Source organism: Chanodichthys erythropterus, chromosome 3 (genome assembly GCF_024489055.1).
Source record: "Chanodichthys erythropterus isolate Z2021 chromosome 3, ASM2448905v1, whole genome shotgun sequence".
NCBI lineage: Eukaryota > Metazoa > Chordata > Actinopteri > Cypriniformes > Xenocyprididae > Chanodichthys > Chanodichthys erythropterus.
In genome coordinates this window covers 64,054,396-64,069,300 of record NC_090223.1, presented here as the reverse complement: position 1 = coordinate 64,069,300, position 14,905 = coordinate 64,054,396, and the positions used below count along the sequence as shown (strand labels likewise).

The following is a 14,905-nucleotide window of genomic DNA, read 5'->3' as shown; positions in this document are numbered from 1 at the left end:
AGGCAAAGGTGCACAAGCAACAGGGATGACCACAAGCTTGAGAATACTGTCAAGTAAAGCTGATTCAAACACTTGGGAGAGCTTCACAGTGAGTTGAATGAAGCCGGAGTCAGCGCATCAAGAGCCACCACACTCGGACATCTTCAGGAAAAGGACTACCAAGACACTTCTGAAACGGAAGGGGGGGGGGGGGGGAGCACTTTATGCTTCCATCTGCTGACAAGTTTTTTGGAGATGCTGATTTCTTTTTCCAGCAGGACTTTAGCACCTGCCCACAGTGCAAAAGCCACTTCCAAGTGGTTTGCTGACCATGATATTACTGTGTTTTATTGGCCAGCCAACATGCCTGACCCCTGAATCTATGGGATATTTTCAAGAGAAAGATGAGAAACAGTCGATCCAACAATATACAGATGATCTGAAGGCTCAATAGTGCCTCAGCAGTGCCACAGGCTGATCACTTCCATGCCACACTTCACTGATGCTGTAATTTGTGCTAGGAGCAAGTCATTTGCTGTAATATGTGCTGCCAACCAAGTATTGAGTGCACAAATGAACATACTTTAAAGAACTTGAACTTTTCTGTTTTGCAAATCCATTTTTTGATTGATCTTATGAAATATTCTAATATTTTAAGATACTGGATTTTGGACTTTCATGAGCTGTACGCTCTCATCAAAATTAAAAAAAAAAACTTTTGAAATGAACTTTACATGTAGGGAATCTAGAATATATGAAAGTTATATTTTTAAAAATAATTTACAATAAAAAAAAAATAACTTTTTCACGATATTCTAATTATATGACCAGCACCTATATATTTGTCTCCATAACAATGATAATTTAGGCCATATTTTTCAAAGATAGTACCAAGAGGGAGCATATGTAGAGAAAATAACAAGGGAGCTAATGTGGAGCCCTGAGGAATCCCACAGGTCAATGGTACAGAAGATGAAATTTACCAATATTGACAGAAATACTACCCAAAAATAACCTGCAGGGAATGTTCTCTTTAGGTTGCAAAAAAAAGAACCAATAGAGAACGTTCTTATTTGGTTCCCCCAAAAAATAACCAAACAGGAACCATATGGGAACGTTAGGGGAACATTTGTGTTTGCTGGGTTTATTCTTATTTGAAGGGTTTTGTTAACATATTTGTTAAAATTAAGGACGTTACAAAAGACATACAGAAAATACAATAAAAATAATGTAAGTTTGTCCGGGCAGCTAATTTTTTCCATATAATTTCCATCAAAACTGGCTAATTATTCAACAAGAGCAATAGGCAGAGTTACTCAACATTGTGCAACACAATTTGGATACCACATGCCAACTTATAATGCTTGACTTTTTCAGAAAAAAAGGAGTGGAGAGTTTTTTGCCGCTTTCGAACTCTTCTTGACCTCTATGAATGTTGAATACAGTTAGCGCGGGACCGCGGGTGCGACTGTGGGTGTGTTGTGACGTGACAAGTGAGTGACTGATTGCCATGGAAACATTAATGTCATGTATAGACTATCCTGTCTCTTTGAATTTTAAATCATTCTGCATTTATATACATTGCTCCATTAAAACCCCAACAGGTCATGAACAACTTTTTATAAAAAGTTCTTACGTATTCTACACCCCTGAACTTGCGGTTCATCTTCTCAACTTTCTTCTGACTCTACTTCAGTGACAATGGTGTTGATCAGTGCAAGATCTCTGTTATTTGTAAAAGTAAGTTTAAATGCAGACTTCTATCTACTGAGACTTACTCAACATTTGAGGTTCAGTTAATTATGTTGAATTCTTTTAAATCTGTGTTGTGTACTCTTATTTACAGATCCCACATCATAAAGATTGTATAAGTGATTTTTTTACAGATAATATTTATTTTGGGGGATTTTAATGTTCACGTGTGTTGTTCTTCCAGACCAGAGTTTAATCATCTATTAGAGTCATTTGGTCTATCAGTGTGTTTTAGGCCCTACACATGAACGTGGTCATACTCTCGATATAGAGTTAACACTTGGTTTTTCTGTTGGCAGTGTGCAAATTGCTGACACTGTATTTTCTGAGCACAAGACTGTTTTGTTTAACCCTACTTTTTCTTATAATGGTCAGGCTAATGATGGTTTGGTTGCTGTTGAATCTCAGGTGCTAGATGTTTTTCAGTCCTTGTTCTGGTATGGGACCTGAGGAGTTGATTATCCAGTTTAACTCTTCATGTTCTGATGTTTTGAATTCTGTGGCTCCTTTGAAAACTAGGAAGAAGAAAGGCAAGACTCAGCCCTGGTTGAACAGCAATAGCAATACTCTTAGGCAAGAGTGCAGGAGGGCTGACCGTTAATGGCTCAAAGATAAATTACAAGTCTCATATGAATCTTTGAGAGATTGTTTGACGAAGTTTCAAAAAGTAGTTAAATTAGCTAGATCACACAGTTTTTTTTACATTACTTCAAAGAATTGTCCTAATTCAAAAATACTCTTTTCTACTATTACAGTACTTCAACCAGTTGTCCCTCCTTCAATTTCTTTTTCTGTGGACACATGTGAAAAGTGAACATTTTTACTGGTAAGATTGTTGGAATTGGCTCTTGGATTTCATCTGTTAGTAATGATCCTGCTACTTTTGTTGCTCCTTTGAAAAAATTGAGTTTTGTTCCTGTGTCTGTCACAACTTCAAGACATAGTTGCACATATGAAGCCTACTTGTTCCTCATGTGATGTTATCTCATCTGCTTTAGTTAGGAGGTGGTGAACTCAATTAGTCCAAGTGTGTTATCATTTGTCAATAGTTGTGAATCTTGATGCCTCTAACATGAATAACTTTCGTCCTATTTCAAAATGATCTTTCATTTCAAAGACATTAGAGAAAACGGTATTTGTACAACTGAATGTTAGAAATAATATCTCAATAGATTTCAATCAGGCTTCAGAGCTGGTCATAGCACAGAGTCTGCTCTATTGAGGGTTTCAAATTATATTTTATTAGATGTAGATTCAGGTAGTCCTGTTGTTCTATTGTTAGATCTCAGTCCTGCTTTCAATACAGTCGATCATGTTAAGATTTTTGATAAGCACAGTATAAATTACCATCTGTATGCTGATGATTCCCCAATTTACTTCTCTATGAAACATGGGGAGCTATCTTCTCGAGTCTTTCTTTAACTGTTTGGCTGATGTGAAGTGTTGGTTGGCAAACAACTTTCTCCAACTGAATGAAGACAAGTCTGTTGTCTGAGGATGTGATATGGATTCTAATAAAAACCTGTTATTGCTTCCTGGGGAAAAACTTTCCTTTGTGAAAAATCTTTATTTTTGACTGAGCTTAAATTTGATCATCAAATCTAGATCTCTAGTCAAGTTGATGTCCATCCTCTCTTTCAATGATTTGGAGAAGGTTGTTTGTGCCTTTGTGTCTTTCTTGTTTGGATTATTGTAACTCTTTGTATCTGGGTGTGAGTCAGGCCTCCCTCTCTCACCTGCAGCTGGTTCACAACTCTGCTGCTAGGCTTTTAACTGGTTATTTCACCCAAAAATGAAAATTCTGTTCATTTATTACTTACTCTAAGTAAGACCTTCGTTAATCTTCAGAACACAAATTAAGATATTTTAGTGGAAATCCGATGGCTCCGTGAGGCCTCCATAGGGAGCAATGGACATTTCCTCTCTCAAGATCCATAAAGGTACTAAAAACACATCTAAATCAGTTCATGTGAGTACAGTGGTTCAATATTAATATCATAAAGCGACAAGAATATTTTTGGAGCACCAAAAAAAACAAAATAACGACTTATTTAGTGATGGCTGATTTAAAAACAATGCTCCAGGAAGAATCAGATCACAGTGAATCAGTGTATCGAATCTGCTGTTCGGAGCACCAAAGTCACGTGATTTCAGCTGTTAGCAGTTTGACATGTGATCTGAATCATGATTCGGTACACTGATTTATTTGTTGTATGTTTACAAATCTCTCCATGGCTTGGCACCAGAGTATATTTCTGATTTAAATAATTTACATAAACCTTTGAGATCTCTTCGCTCCAATGATCAGTCTTGTCTGGTGGTTCCTCTAGGGTCATTTCAGTGGGTGTTAAAAACGTATTTATTTTCCATAGCTTTTAATGTGTTGTAAACTGAATGTATTTGTTTATTTTTTGCTATTTTCATGTACAGCACTTTGATACCCACTGTGGTTTCTGAAAATGCTCTAGAAATAAAGTTGAGAGTGGCATATTTAATCCAGATGTGTATATCAGAGGTAAAACCATTTAAAATCATTCTGTTTTACTTCATTGCTTTGCTTACGCACAGTTAAGAGTATGCGTATGGTGCGCACAAATTTATTTTTTATAAATCCTGATATATGTGTGGAAAATGCATACCCACATTTTAAAGGATTAGTTCACTTTCAAATATTTATTATAATAATTATAATTATTTATTAATTTACTCACCCCCGTGTCATCCAAGATGTCCATGTCTTTCTTTCTTCAGTCAAAACGAAATTAAGTTTTTAATGAAAACATTGCAGGATTTTTTTCCTTATAGTGGACTTCAATGGGCACCAAACAGTGGAGGGCAGTAATACACTTAGCAGAATCTACACTGCTGGAATTCTAATAAAGAAGAAGAAGAAGAGAGCTAGTTCAAGTTAAACATTTCTGGTTAAAACTTACATCATTTTCAATTTTATTTCAGAAAATGAGCGATGGTTTCACTAGATAAGACTCTTATTTCTCATCTGGGATCGTGTAGAACAATTTGAAGCTGCAGTGAAACTAATTTTGACCTTCAATCGTTTGGTGCCCATTGAAGTCCACTATAAGGAGAATAATCCTGAAATGTTTTCATCAAAAACTTTAATTTCTTTTCAACCGAAGAAAGAAAGACATGAACATCTTGGATGACATGGGGGTGAGTAAATTATCAGGAAAAGTTTACTTAAAAGTGAACTAATCATTTAATGCCTTTTTTTGTGCGTATGCAATGTTTATTCATCAGGCCCCAGAGGTGTAAACAGTTATCTGTCTTCCTCGTCTACTAATGATCCGAGGGGTGGTAAGCATAAATTGAATTGCAACGTAATCAGTTATTCTTTCTTTGGTCCTCTCTCGGTTTTGCATGTGCTCATAATTTCTTTGTATGACAGCCTGGCCTAAAATTATGTCACACAATTAAACACAAATAAAACAATTGACTCCAAGCAAAACTACACAATATGCTTGAAAAATCTTTAAGACATTTTTAATATTTGAATTAAAGCCGGGTTCACACTGTGCGATTTATAATGGTCCTTTGCGATGGTTACTTGTCAGACTGTACGAACATGATCCTCATATCACACTGTGGGATCTCAGCTGTCATTAATGTCAGACTGCACGACAGTCAAAACGCATTAAAAACGGACGCACACATGAAAACTTATCCGGAGTTTTACATCATCAAAACACACACATTTGATGACAGTGAGCTGCGTTACACACGGGACTGAAATGGTGGCTAACAACGACATCTCTATCATTAATTTTGATCATGGCTTGTCTTGAAAAATGAAGACAATTTGACGTTCGTCGTAGGAGAAGTCACACTGGAGGATTGTGGGCCAAATCTTCTGACACTGGCAGAATTTCGTTGGAGGTAAAATTTGATCGCAACAGTCATTAACTGGCTGTCGGTGAACATGTCAAACTAGTGATCAAAGACAACAGATTTTAGGCTAGGATTATAGGAATCTTTTAGGATTTGCAAAATCCAAAATCGCACAGTGTGAACCAGCCTTAAGGGTGAATATTAGGGCTCTGAATCGATTCGATTCAGGAATCACAGGTGTTCGTTTTGTTCTCGAATTATTTTTATCAAATTCAGAACAATTCTATTCGAGACGATTCACATTAAAATTCGATGCGATTCGATTAATTTGATTCCGCATTTTTATATGCATTTATATGCAACTATTTAAACAAGTTATGAAGTCAAATATTGAGCTTCCACCAGACCGCCTTCCTTATTCAAGTTACGAAGAAGGTGTAAACTGGCATCGTGTCAATTACACTTTTTCCATAAGCTGAAAAGAGAAGACATGGGACGTAGTGTAAGCTTTGAGAACTGCAAGAGTTTTACACTTTTAACATTTAAGAGGCTGTTGTGTCAACAAATATTGAGCTGTTCAATTTTATTTCGATTTTAGAAAATAAACATGATTTCCATTAATCAAAAATTTTTTTTCTTATTTTCACTGGCATTTCTGGACTAGTGCATCTTTGAGCCTAAATTCAGCATGAGTAAAATACTTAAGTACAGTTAATATCAGATACTCCAAGACTTTTACTCAAGTTGTCTTAGAAATGGTAACTTGTAATGGAGTAATTTTCATTATAAGGTATCTGTACTTTTATTCAAGAATTGTTTTCAGGTACTCTTTACACATCTGCTCTTTCCACAGCAACGACTTCAAAAAGTTCAGTTCTCTTTCAAGTGAATCCTCATGTGGACCTTAAGATTTCCTTTATATATGAAACTCTTTCCACACTGATCACATGTAAATGGCTTCTCTTTAAAGTGAATTCTCCTGTGTTCCCTAAGGCTTCCTTCCCGTGTGAAGCCATTCCCGCACAGAGTGCAGGTGTAAGGCTTTTCTCCAGTGTGAATTCTCATGTGGGCTGTAAGGCTTCCCTTTTGACTGAAACTCTGTCCACATTGTTTGCAGATATATGGCTTTTCTCCAGTGTGAACTCTCATGTGGCCTATAAGGCTTCCTTTATGACTGAAACTCTGTCCACATTGTTTGCAGGTGAAAGGCTTTTCTCTAGTATGGATTCTCATGTGGATTTTAAGGCTTCCCTTTTGACTGAAACTCTTCCCACATTGTCGGCAGATATATGGCTTTTCTCTAGTATGGATTCTCATGTGGATTTTAAGGCTTCCTTTATTGTGTGAAAATCTGTCCACATTGCTGGCAGGTGAATGGTTTCCCTCCAGTGTGAATTCTCATATGGACTTTAAGGTGTTTTTTGTGTGTGACACTCTTAGTTCCTGGCTTTTGAACTCCTTTTTGTGGGGAAACCTGTGTTGATCTTTTCCCATTCATGAAATCATGATGTTCATCGTAATATTCTTTCTCTTTTTCCCTTTCATTAAGTTCATGATTCGCTTCTTTCAGTGACATTAGGTCTAGGACAAAAATAGACATAAAACAATTTAGACATATAAAGCATCAAAACCAACAACATGTATGTTCTATACCCTATCCTATCCTATCCAATCCTATGGATCAGGGATGGGCAGGTTTGGTACTGGAGGACCACTGTCTTTCATCCCTAATCAAATACACCTGCCTGTAATTTTCAAGCATTCCTGAAGACTTATGGCCGATTTATATTTCTGCGTCACATGTACGCTGTAGGCTGCAAGTACCACGCGTAGACTGATGTGCAACATCTCTGTGACGCATGTAATGTAACGCATCAATCGTACACAGACCGCAAGCGCTGTGATTGGTCTGTTAGAATCCCTCCCTCAGGTCAAAAGATTGGTGTGGAGCAATCGGAGAAGAGCGAGTGTGTGGCAAGGGGGGGGGGCGTGGTTCAGCAGCGGGAGAGAGAGGCAGGAGACGAGCGGTGCGCAAGTAGGTCAAGTGCAAATGATAAACACCCGTGTCTCATTGCAGTAATTGACATGGGGAGACCAGATAAAGCCACCAGGAAAAAGGAAGTGGCTGAGAGAGAAGCTGTGCATCCTCCGGAGGTCGCATTTGAAGGTTGCATACTTCATTGAGGTTGTATCGTTTCAGAAAAGTAAGTAGGACTCTCAAAAACGTGACCTTGGAATGCGTTCTTCTTTCACAGGAATTCGGAGGATGCATGAGGTGTATCCTTCGCTGCTGCAGATAGCCCACAATTCTTTGCGTCGCTGTTAACAGCCGTCATTTATTTGAAAAAATAAATAAATGGAGTCGGCAAATGTACATACACTGCGTTCCAAATTATTATGCAAATGACATATCAGTAAGATTTCAGTACAATAAACATTCAGATTTGAGTTTTTCTAAGAAAATGTTTGTTTATTTATCCATGTCTTTTTAGATAACTGGTATCAATCTCAGACAAAATAATTTGCCAGGTCTATGGAAACCCTACTTAGAGGTTGTTCCACATTATTAAGCAAGTCACAGTTCTCATGCAATATGGGGAGGAAGAAAAATCTTTCTGAAGATGAAAAGCATGAAATGGTGCAATGTTGTGCAAAAGGCATGAAAACAACTAATATTGTGTGAAAACTGAATGGACATTATTGAATTATCATAAGATTTGTGAGTGATTTAGAGCACAGCAGAACTCGGTCAGATAAAGACCGAAAATTAAAAAATGAATTGTATTAAAAGGGCAGCTATAAAAAAGCCAGTGTTGAGCAGCAAACAGGTATTTGAAGCGGCTGGTGCCTCTGGAGTCTCAAGAAGCTCTCCATGCAGGCTGGCAGTTGTGCGTAAAGATGCATTTTAGACACCACTAACCAAACCTGGTAAAAGTTACACTAAACCATGTCAAATTATCCATTACTCCTATTTTTTCTGTAATTTAATTACAGTTACTTCTGATGTAATTAAACTAAATACTGTGTTTAGAACAATTATATATAATACAATAGTGGATTTAACATCAAAATTATAGCTGTCAATAGATTAAATTTTAATCGCAATTAATCACGATTAATCTCTAGTGATGAGAAGTTCGGATCATTTTACTGACTCGGACTTTTGAGTCTCGTTCAACAAAATGAACGAATCTTTTTTCGAGTCATTTCGTTCATTTTAGCAAAATGTAATTAAAATGTTACGTGTTACTTCCCCAACACATCTACTACTTATGCAAACGTTGATCCTACTACAAACAATACAAAACTACAATGCTATAAAATTCAGAAATGATTAATTCATTCTTTACCTGGGTCTTCAGTTTATGGCAAGCTGATTAAGCTCACCTCACCTCTTGTCTGACAAGTCTTCGGGTTTAAGTCATTCCTTAATGACGTGACAGGCAGTCCCATGCTAAACCAATGCAGTCTGAGCCGGTAAGAGAATTGATTAGTTCATCTCATGAGTCTTTCGGGTTTTTGAGTCGTTCCTTAAACACGTGACAGACCCATACACTAAGCCAATGCATTCTGAGCCGGAAAGAGAATTGATTAGTTCATCTCATGAGTCTTTCGGGTTTTTGAGTCGTTCCTTAAACACGTGACAGACCCATACACTAAACCAATGCAGTCTGAGCCGGTAAGAGAATTGATTAGTTCATCTCATGAGTCTTTCGGGTTTTTGAGTCGTTCCTTAAACACGTGACAGACCCATACACTAAGCCAATGCATTCTGAGCCGGAAAGAGAATTGATTAGTTCATCTCATGAGTCTTTCGGGTTTTTGAGTCGTTCCTTAAACACGTGACAGACCCATACACTAAGCCAATGCATTCTGAGCCGGAAAGAGAATTGATTAGTTCATCTCATGAGTCTTTCGGGTTTTTGAGTCGTTCCTTAAACACGTGACAGACCCATACACTAAACCAATGCAGTCTGAGCCGGTAAGAGAATTGATTAGTTCATCTCATGAGTCTTTCGGGTTTTTGAGTCGTTCCTTAAACACGTGACAGACCCATACACTAAACCAATGCATTCTGAGCCGGAAAGAGAATTGATTAGTTCTTTTTATGAGTCTTTCGGGTTTTGAGTCGTTCCTTAATCACGTGACAGACCCATACGCTATTTCTGACATTTCTGTCACTTTTTTTGTTACTGTTTCTTGAGGATCTGTGGTGTGTTATTATAAATAAATAAAGCCCTGTTAATAAAGTATTGATTAATTTATCTTTTTGACTGTCTATCTGTAAATAAACACTAGGCTATATAATAATATAATAATCCAAGCCTACGATACAAAGTATTTATAGCCTAGTTTGTTCATTTTTACTCCAATTTTGATTTTGCTGTTAAAATAATTGCTTTTCCTAGTCAGACTTGACATATTAGTCTAATATATTTATAAGAAGATTGCTCAAAAAGGACATAACGACATAAATTAAAAGCAAATAACATTTTGAATTTGAATTATTAATGTTAGTTTAAGACATCAAGGTTATGATAACTTCAGCTTTAACAGTTGTAACACAAACTCAAACAAAACTGGAGAGTTAAAGTTTACTAATAAATATAATGTGCTTGGGTCACACAGCATAGCGTATGGGTCTGTCACGTGATTAAGGAACGACTCAAAACCCGAAAGACCCATGAAATGAACTAATCAATTGAATCATCAGGTGAACTACTACTAGCAGTACAGAACCTGGGGCCAGTTGCACCAGCTGTGCGCAAGTTACAACGTAGACTAGTTTTGACGTAAATGGGCACTAAGTTACAATTTACGCACTACTAAATATTTTTGTGTTGCACCATTAAACTTAGTTGAAGCGTAACTCTACGTATACACTAAATATTTACGGAAGCCTCCTATCAGGAGTAACGGTTGGAATAAAATAGCAGACTGACTGAACTGCATCAATAAGCTCTTGTTTTACCTGACAGACTTCATTCTTTACACATATATGATGCTGCTGACATTTACACTCTCTTAAATTTTAAGAGAGAGAACATCATGTGAAAAGATTACTTTGTTAGACACTCTTCAACACGAACCCGTTAAACAGCGCACCGCTGTGTGCATCGGTCCTATCACTCCGTGTTGTGCATGTCAAATAAAATCAGTCATAATCAATAAATGTAATTTCTTATGTTTTTGTTGTTGTTTCAGTATTTATTTATTGATCCTTATTAATTTCGTTTCAAATACAGTTTCTGAATGTTATTTACATATAAAAGCATTTATGATTAAGTAGCTAGTAGGCTATTATATTTAATGGGAACTTATTTTTACTGTTAGCTACGTGAGGCAAAATAAGTCAGAATGAAGGATAAACTGAAATTCACGGAATTTCAACAACTTCTGCTCATGTATTTGAAGGATAACTGAAGGTAAACGTCATATTATGCGACTACGCATTACTTTACGGAGACCTTACGAGCTACTAGCTACGTTCTGCCTTAAGAACAAATGGTGCAACCGAACAAAGTACAGCGTTAGTTACAAACTAGCTAGTAGTTACTAAGCCACTAGTGTGGACTTTACGTTCCAATTTAAGAAAGAACTTACGAACGGCTGGTGCAACCCTTCCCTGTAGAATATTGCACATGCGCGACTGAACGAATCACCCCCCGAGACGACTCGTTCTTCCCGAGTCACATTAAAGATTCGTTCAAAATGAACGAATCGTTCAAGAACGACACATCACTATTAATCTCACACTTATCGTGAAATTAAGCATACATCAAATTGAAGTGTGATTCTCACAAAACTGTATTTTTCATCTTTTTAAGGTAAATTTAGGCCTTTTCAAAAAGAGGACACTTGCAGACTCCAAAAGGACAGTTGGGTAAAGTTAGTTTTATATTCGCACACTCAGACTTCTGATAAATTCAGACTTTCCAATAAATGTGCAATAAATTAATGTTTGCGAATTTTAAACAGCGACATGATATTGACAACCAACGATTGTAAACTTACAACATTTTTCACAGTCGATCAAAATAGGCGAGTATTGTTTTAATGGCATATTTACTTGTGAATGTCCAATGTAGTGTGATTAACAAGGCTATTGAATACAGATGTCTGAATGTGCGAATATAAAACCAACTTTATCCAAGTCCAAAAGGACACCAAATCACCAAATGCTATGAGTCCAAATAATTCATACATTTACACTAAAGCACCCACACACAAAAAAAAAAACCAGCAAAACTCGTTTGAGAATTCACAGAGTATAGTGTAGCAACAGAAAAGAGCTTGTTTACATTTTAGACCAGTCCAGTTACGATACTGAACAGAACAACATGGAGAAGCTTAAAAACCCTAAACCAACCTTGACCTGCATATACTGAAACACAGAAACATACACAGGACAAATCCAAACATTATCCTGAATGTGTGTAAAACAGCGTGAATGTACTGAAATGTGTCTGTGCAGAAATAATTAATAATGATCAAATGACTGGGTTCAGCTGTGAGAATAAAACCAACCTGTTTGTTCCTCAGTTTCTTCATGTTTCACACTGAATGTTTCTTCAATCTTCATGTCTTCAGACTCCTCTTTAATAATTATCTGCATATCTTCACTTTCCTCTTTAATAAACTCAATCTTCATGTCTTCAGTCTCCTCTTTAATAAACATCATCTTTAAGAAGAGAATTAAAGTTATAAGTCTTCAATGACCTGTTTAGACAACAAAAAACACTCAAAACTAACGCTGCAAATGAATAAACTTCATATTTAGACATTTATGATCTAAATTTGGTATTTAAAGGATTATAGATTATATTTAAACGATTACTCTGATGAAAACGTGATTAGTTTGTTAGTGTTTGTTGTTCTTGTTCATGTTCACTGTTTGAGCAGCCCGAGTCGCGATTCACTGAATCATTTCTCAAAGTGTTTGATTCAATTGACTCGGAGTTGAAAAGTTCAGTTTCTCCATCATTACTCGCCAGAGACTGAACTCGAGTTCATGATAAACTGATTTATGATATAGAGAGAAATGAGACGCAGGTTTACTGTTTCTCATCAGTGGATATCTTTTCTCACACAAATATCCTTCATTACAGTTAGATAAAGAATCACAATATTACATTAAATAGTTTTATCAGCGATGTGAAATGAGTTTATTTACTAGTAAAACTACAAAACTGCTTCTGTCGATTAAAACAGCTTAAATTCTTAAAACAAACCTTTATTTAGCAGAATCACAGCAGATGCAGGAGCGTGACGCAGTCTTATGACATCATGTCGCCACTTCATAATAAAAGTCATGCATTGTCTACAATCACAGAAGTGCATAGAAATCCAAATATTTTACCAGATAATTTTTATATATTAAAATTAAAACAGTGACAAATATGGTACAAACAATGTTTAAAAGGTTATGAGTTCATTCATGTGTCCGAATTGAAACACATTAAAAGTCATTGTTTACCAGTAGGCTATTGGGTCATTCTTTATTTGTGGTGGCAAATGGTGTCCCTCTAATTTACAACAGTTAAAATACACTTTAAATACCAATAAATTCAATTTTTTTTGCATGTTTGTATTCTGTAGAATAAACACAATTTGTGTACTATTAATAGTTAAAGTTTTGTTTTAAATTACATATTTAATTAAGTTCAGAAGATTGCATTTGTAACAAAATATGCACGTTCCCGCCATACCTCACAGAGGTATCATGGAATGTGATTGCAACAATATTACATTTTTAACACAAATAAAGTGATTAAACTGGGAATATAGATTTTATTTAACATGTACAATTGTATTAAATTGTTTTAAAAAATACTATTTTTTTTATTATTTAAGAAAAAAGTAGTGTCCCCCAATTTCATGTCTGTGGTGTTACTACAATGGACGTCCCCCTTTAAGAAAAGGGGGAACTCTATTTGGACTACTTCCTGTGTGCAAAGTTCATTGCAGGTCCTGATTGATCTGGGCTGCGTCCGAAAACCTAGATAGCTGTCTTGCTGCCTCGCTATCTTATAAAAGAATGACTTGTACGGCAGCATTTGTGCATGAAGGTACCTCACGAAATTGATTTCGGACAGACTTCTGAGGCAGCGTAACAGTTTAATGATCTACAGCAATATAGCGCAAGCTTTGGTGAGAACTAAACAAATATTATATTACTACAGTAGTAATTTCTCGATAGAAATGATATCAAAATTGAAATATGTTGATTAAAATCGTACATTTATACACAAACTGAGCAGCAAACGCAACTTTCGGACGCCATCTTTATTTTTCTATCAACTGTCACAGAATGGGAAGCAGAGGATTGTGGGATATCAAAGGCAGCTAAGGATACATCTATGCTTCCTTCAAAAATCGATCAGATGAAGGTATCTAATGAGAGAGGAAGTGAAGCTAACAATGGATTCGGACATGCCTTGATGCCTTACTACCTTGAAATGTTTCCTCGGAAGGCAGCATTTTTCAGTTTTCGGACGCAGCCCTGAGGTGTGCATCATGAATACATTTTTTTTTTTAATTTTTCTTAAAGTTAGCTAAATTTATGACAATTTCATGTGTCGCACTTTATTAGTGTCTGTGGTGTTACGTTGATAACTTGCAGATTTTACATATTTTAATCCAAATTTTGATAAATACATACTTATACTAATATTTACAAAATGTCCCCTGATCTTGAAATCATCATGATGACAGCCTCCATTTTAGAAAAGTCTGGAGTTAGGCTAATTTGTCTTTGGTGTTACTGTCTTTCCTGGTAACACCACAGACTCTATAGTAACTCAGACAATATACAGCCAGAAATGTTGTATTTTTAATAAAACACATAGGACATTCTAGTCATATAATTGTATCTCTCTCGTCAGGTATGGCAAGATTAACTGCTACTGAAAAGCAGCGTCTTTATAGACAGCGAAGGATGCAGAGTACCTCATCAGACCTATTTAAAAAAGACCTATGTGCAAAAAAAAAAAAAAAAAAATCTCTATTGAAACAGATCACAGATTGCATCACAATCCAATTAAAGGGATACAATTTTTTGTTCACCCTATCATCATTCACTAACCCACAAGTTGCTCCAAACCTGTATAAATTTCAGATAACACTTTATTTTAGGCTCTTTTAGTTGTTTATTATCATGCATATTACTAGAATGGCTGTGTACTTTTAGTACTTATTAAGCACATATGAATGATTTATTTTGCATGATCGTATTGTACATTCTTAATCCTACCCAATACCTAAATTTAACAACGACTTTACTAACTAATTATATGTGTTTCCCATACTGAAGTGTTACCAAATTTCT

At 36.1% G+C, this 14,905-nt stretch overlaps 1 protein-coding gene across 1 annotated transcript; it reads right to left on the bottom strand.

The window, feature by feature from the left end:
* Positions 1 to 6,447: 6,447 nt before the first annotated feature.
* Positions 6,448 to 7,085, bottom strand: LOC137005203 (zinc finger protein 32-like). Its single transcript, XM_067366021.1, has one exon. The coding sequence runs from the start codon at positions 6,892 to 6,894 to the stop codon at positions 6,448 to 6,450; it is 447 nt and encodes a 148-aa protein (XP_067222122.1). The 5' UTR covers positions 6,895 to 7,085.
* Positions 7,086 to 14,905: the final 7,820 nt, after the last annotated feature.

Coding starts and splice junctions, on each gene's coding strand:
- LOC137005203 (XM_067366021.1), bottom strand. CDS start 6,894: ATGAGAATCCATACTAGAGAAAAGCCATATATCTGCCGACAATGTGGG.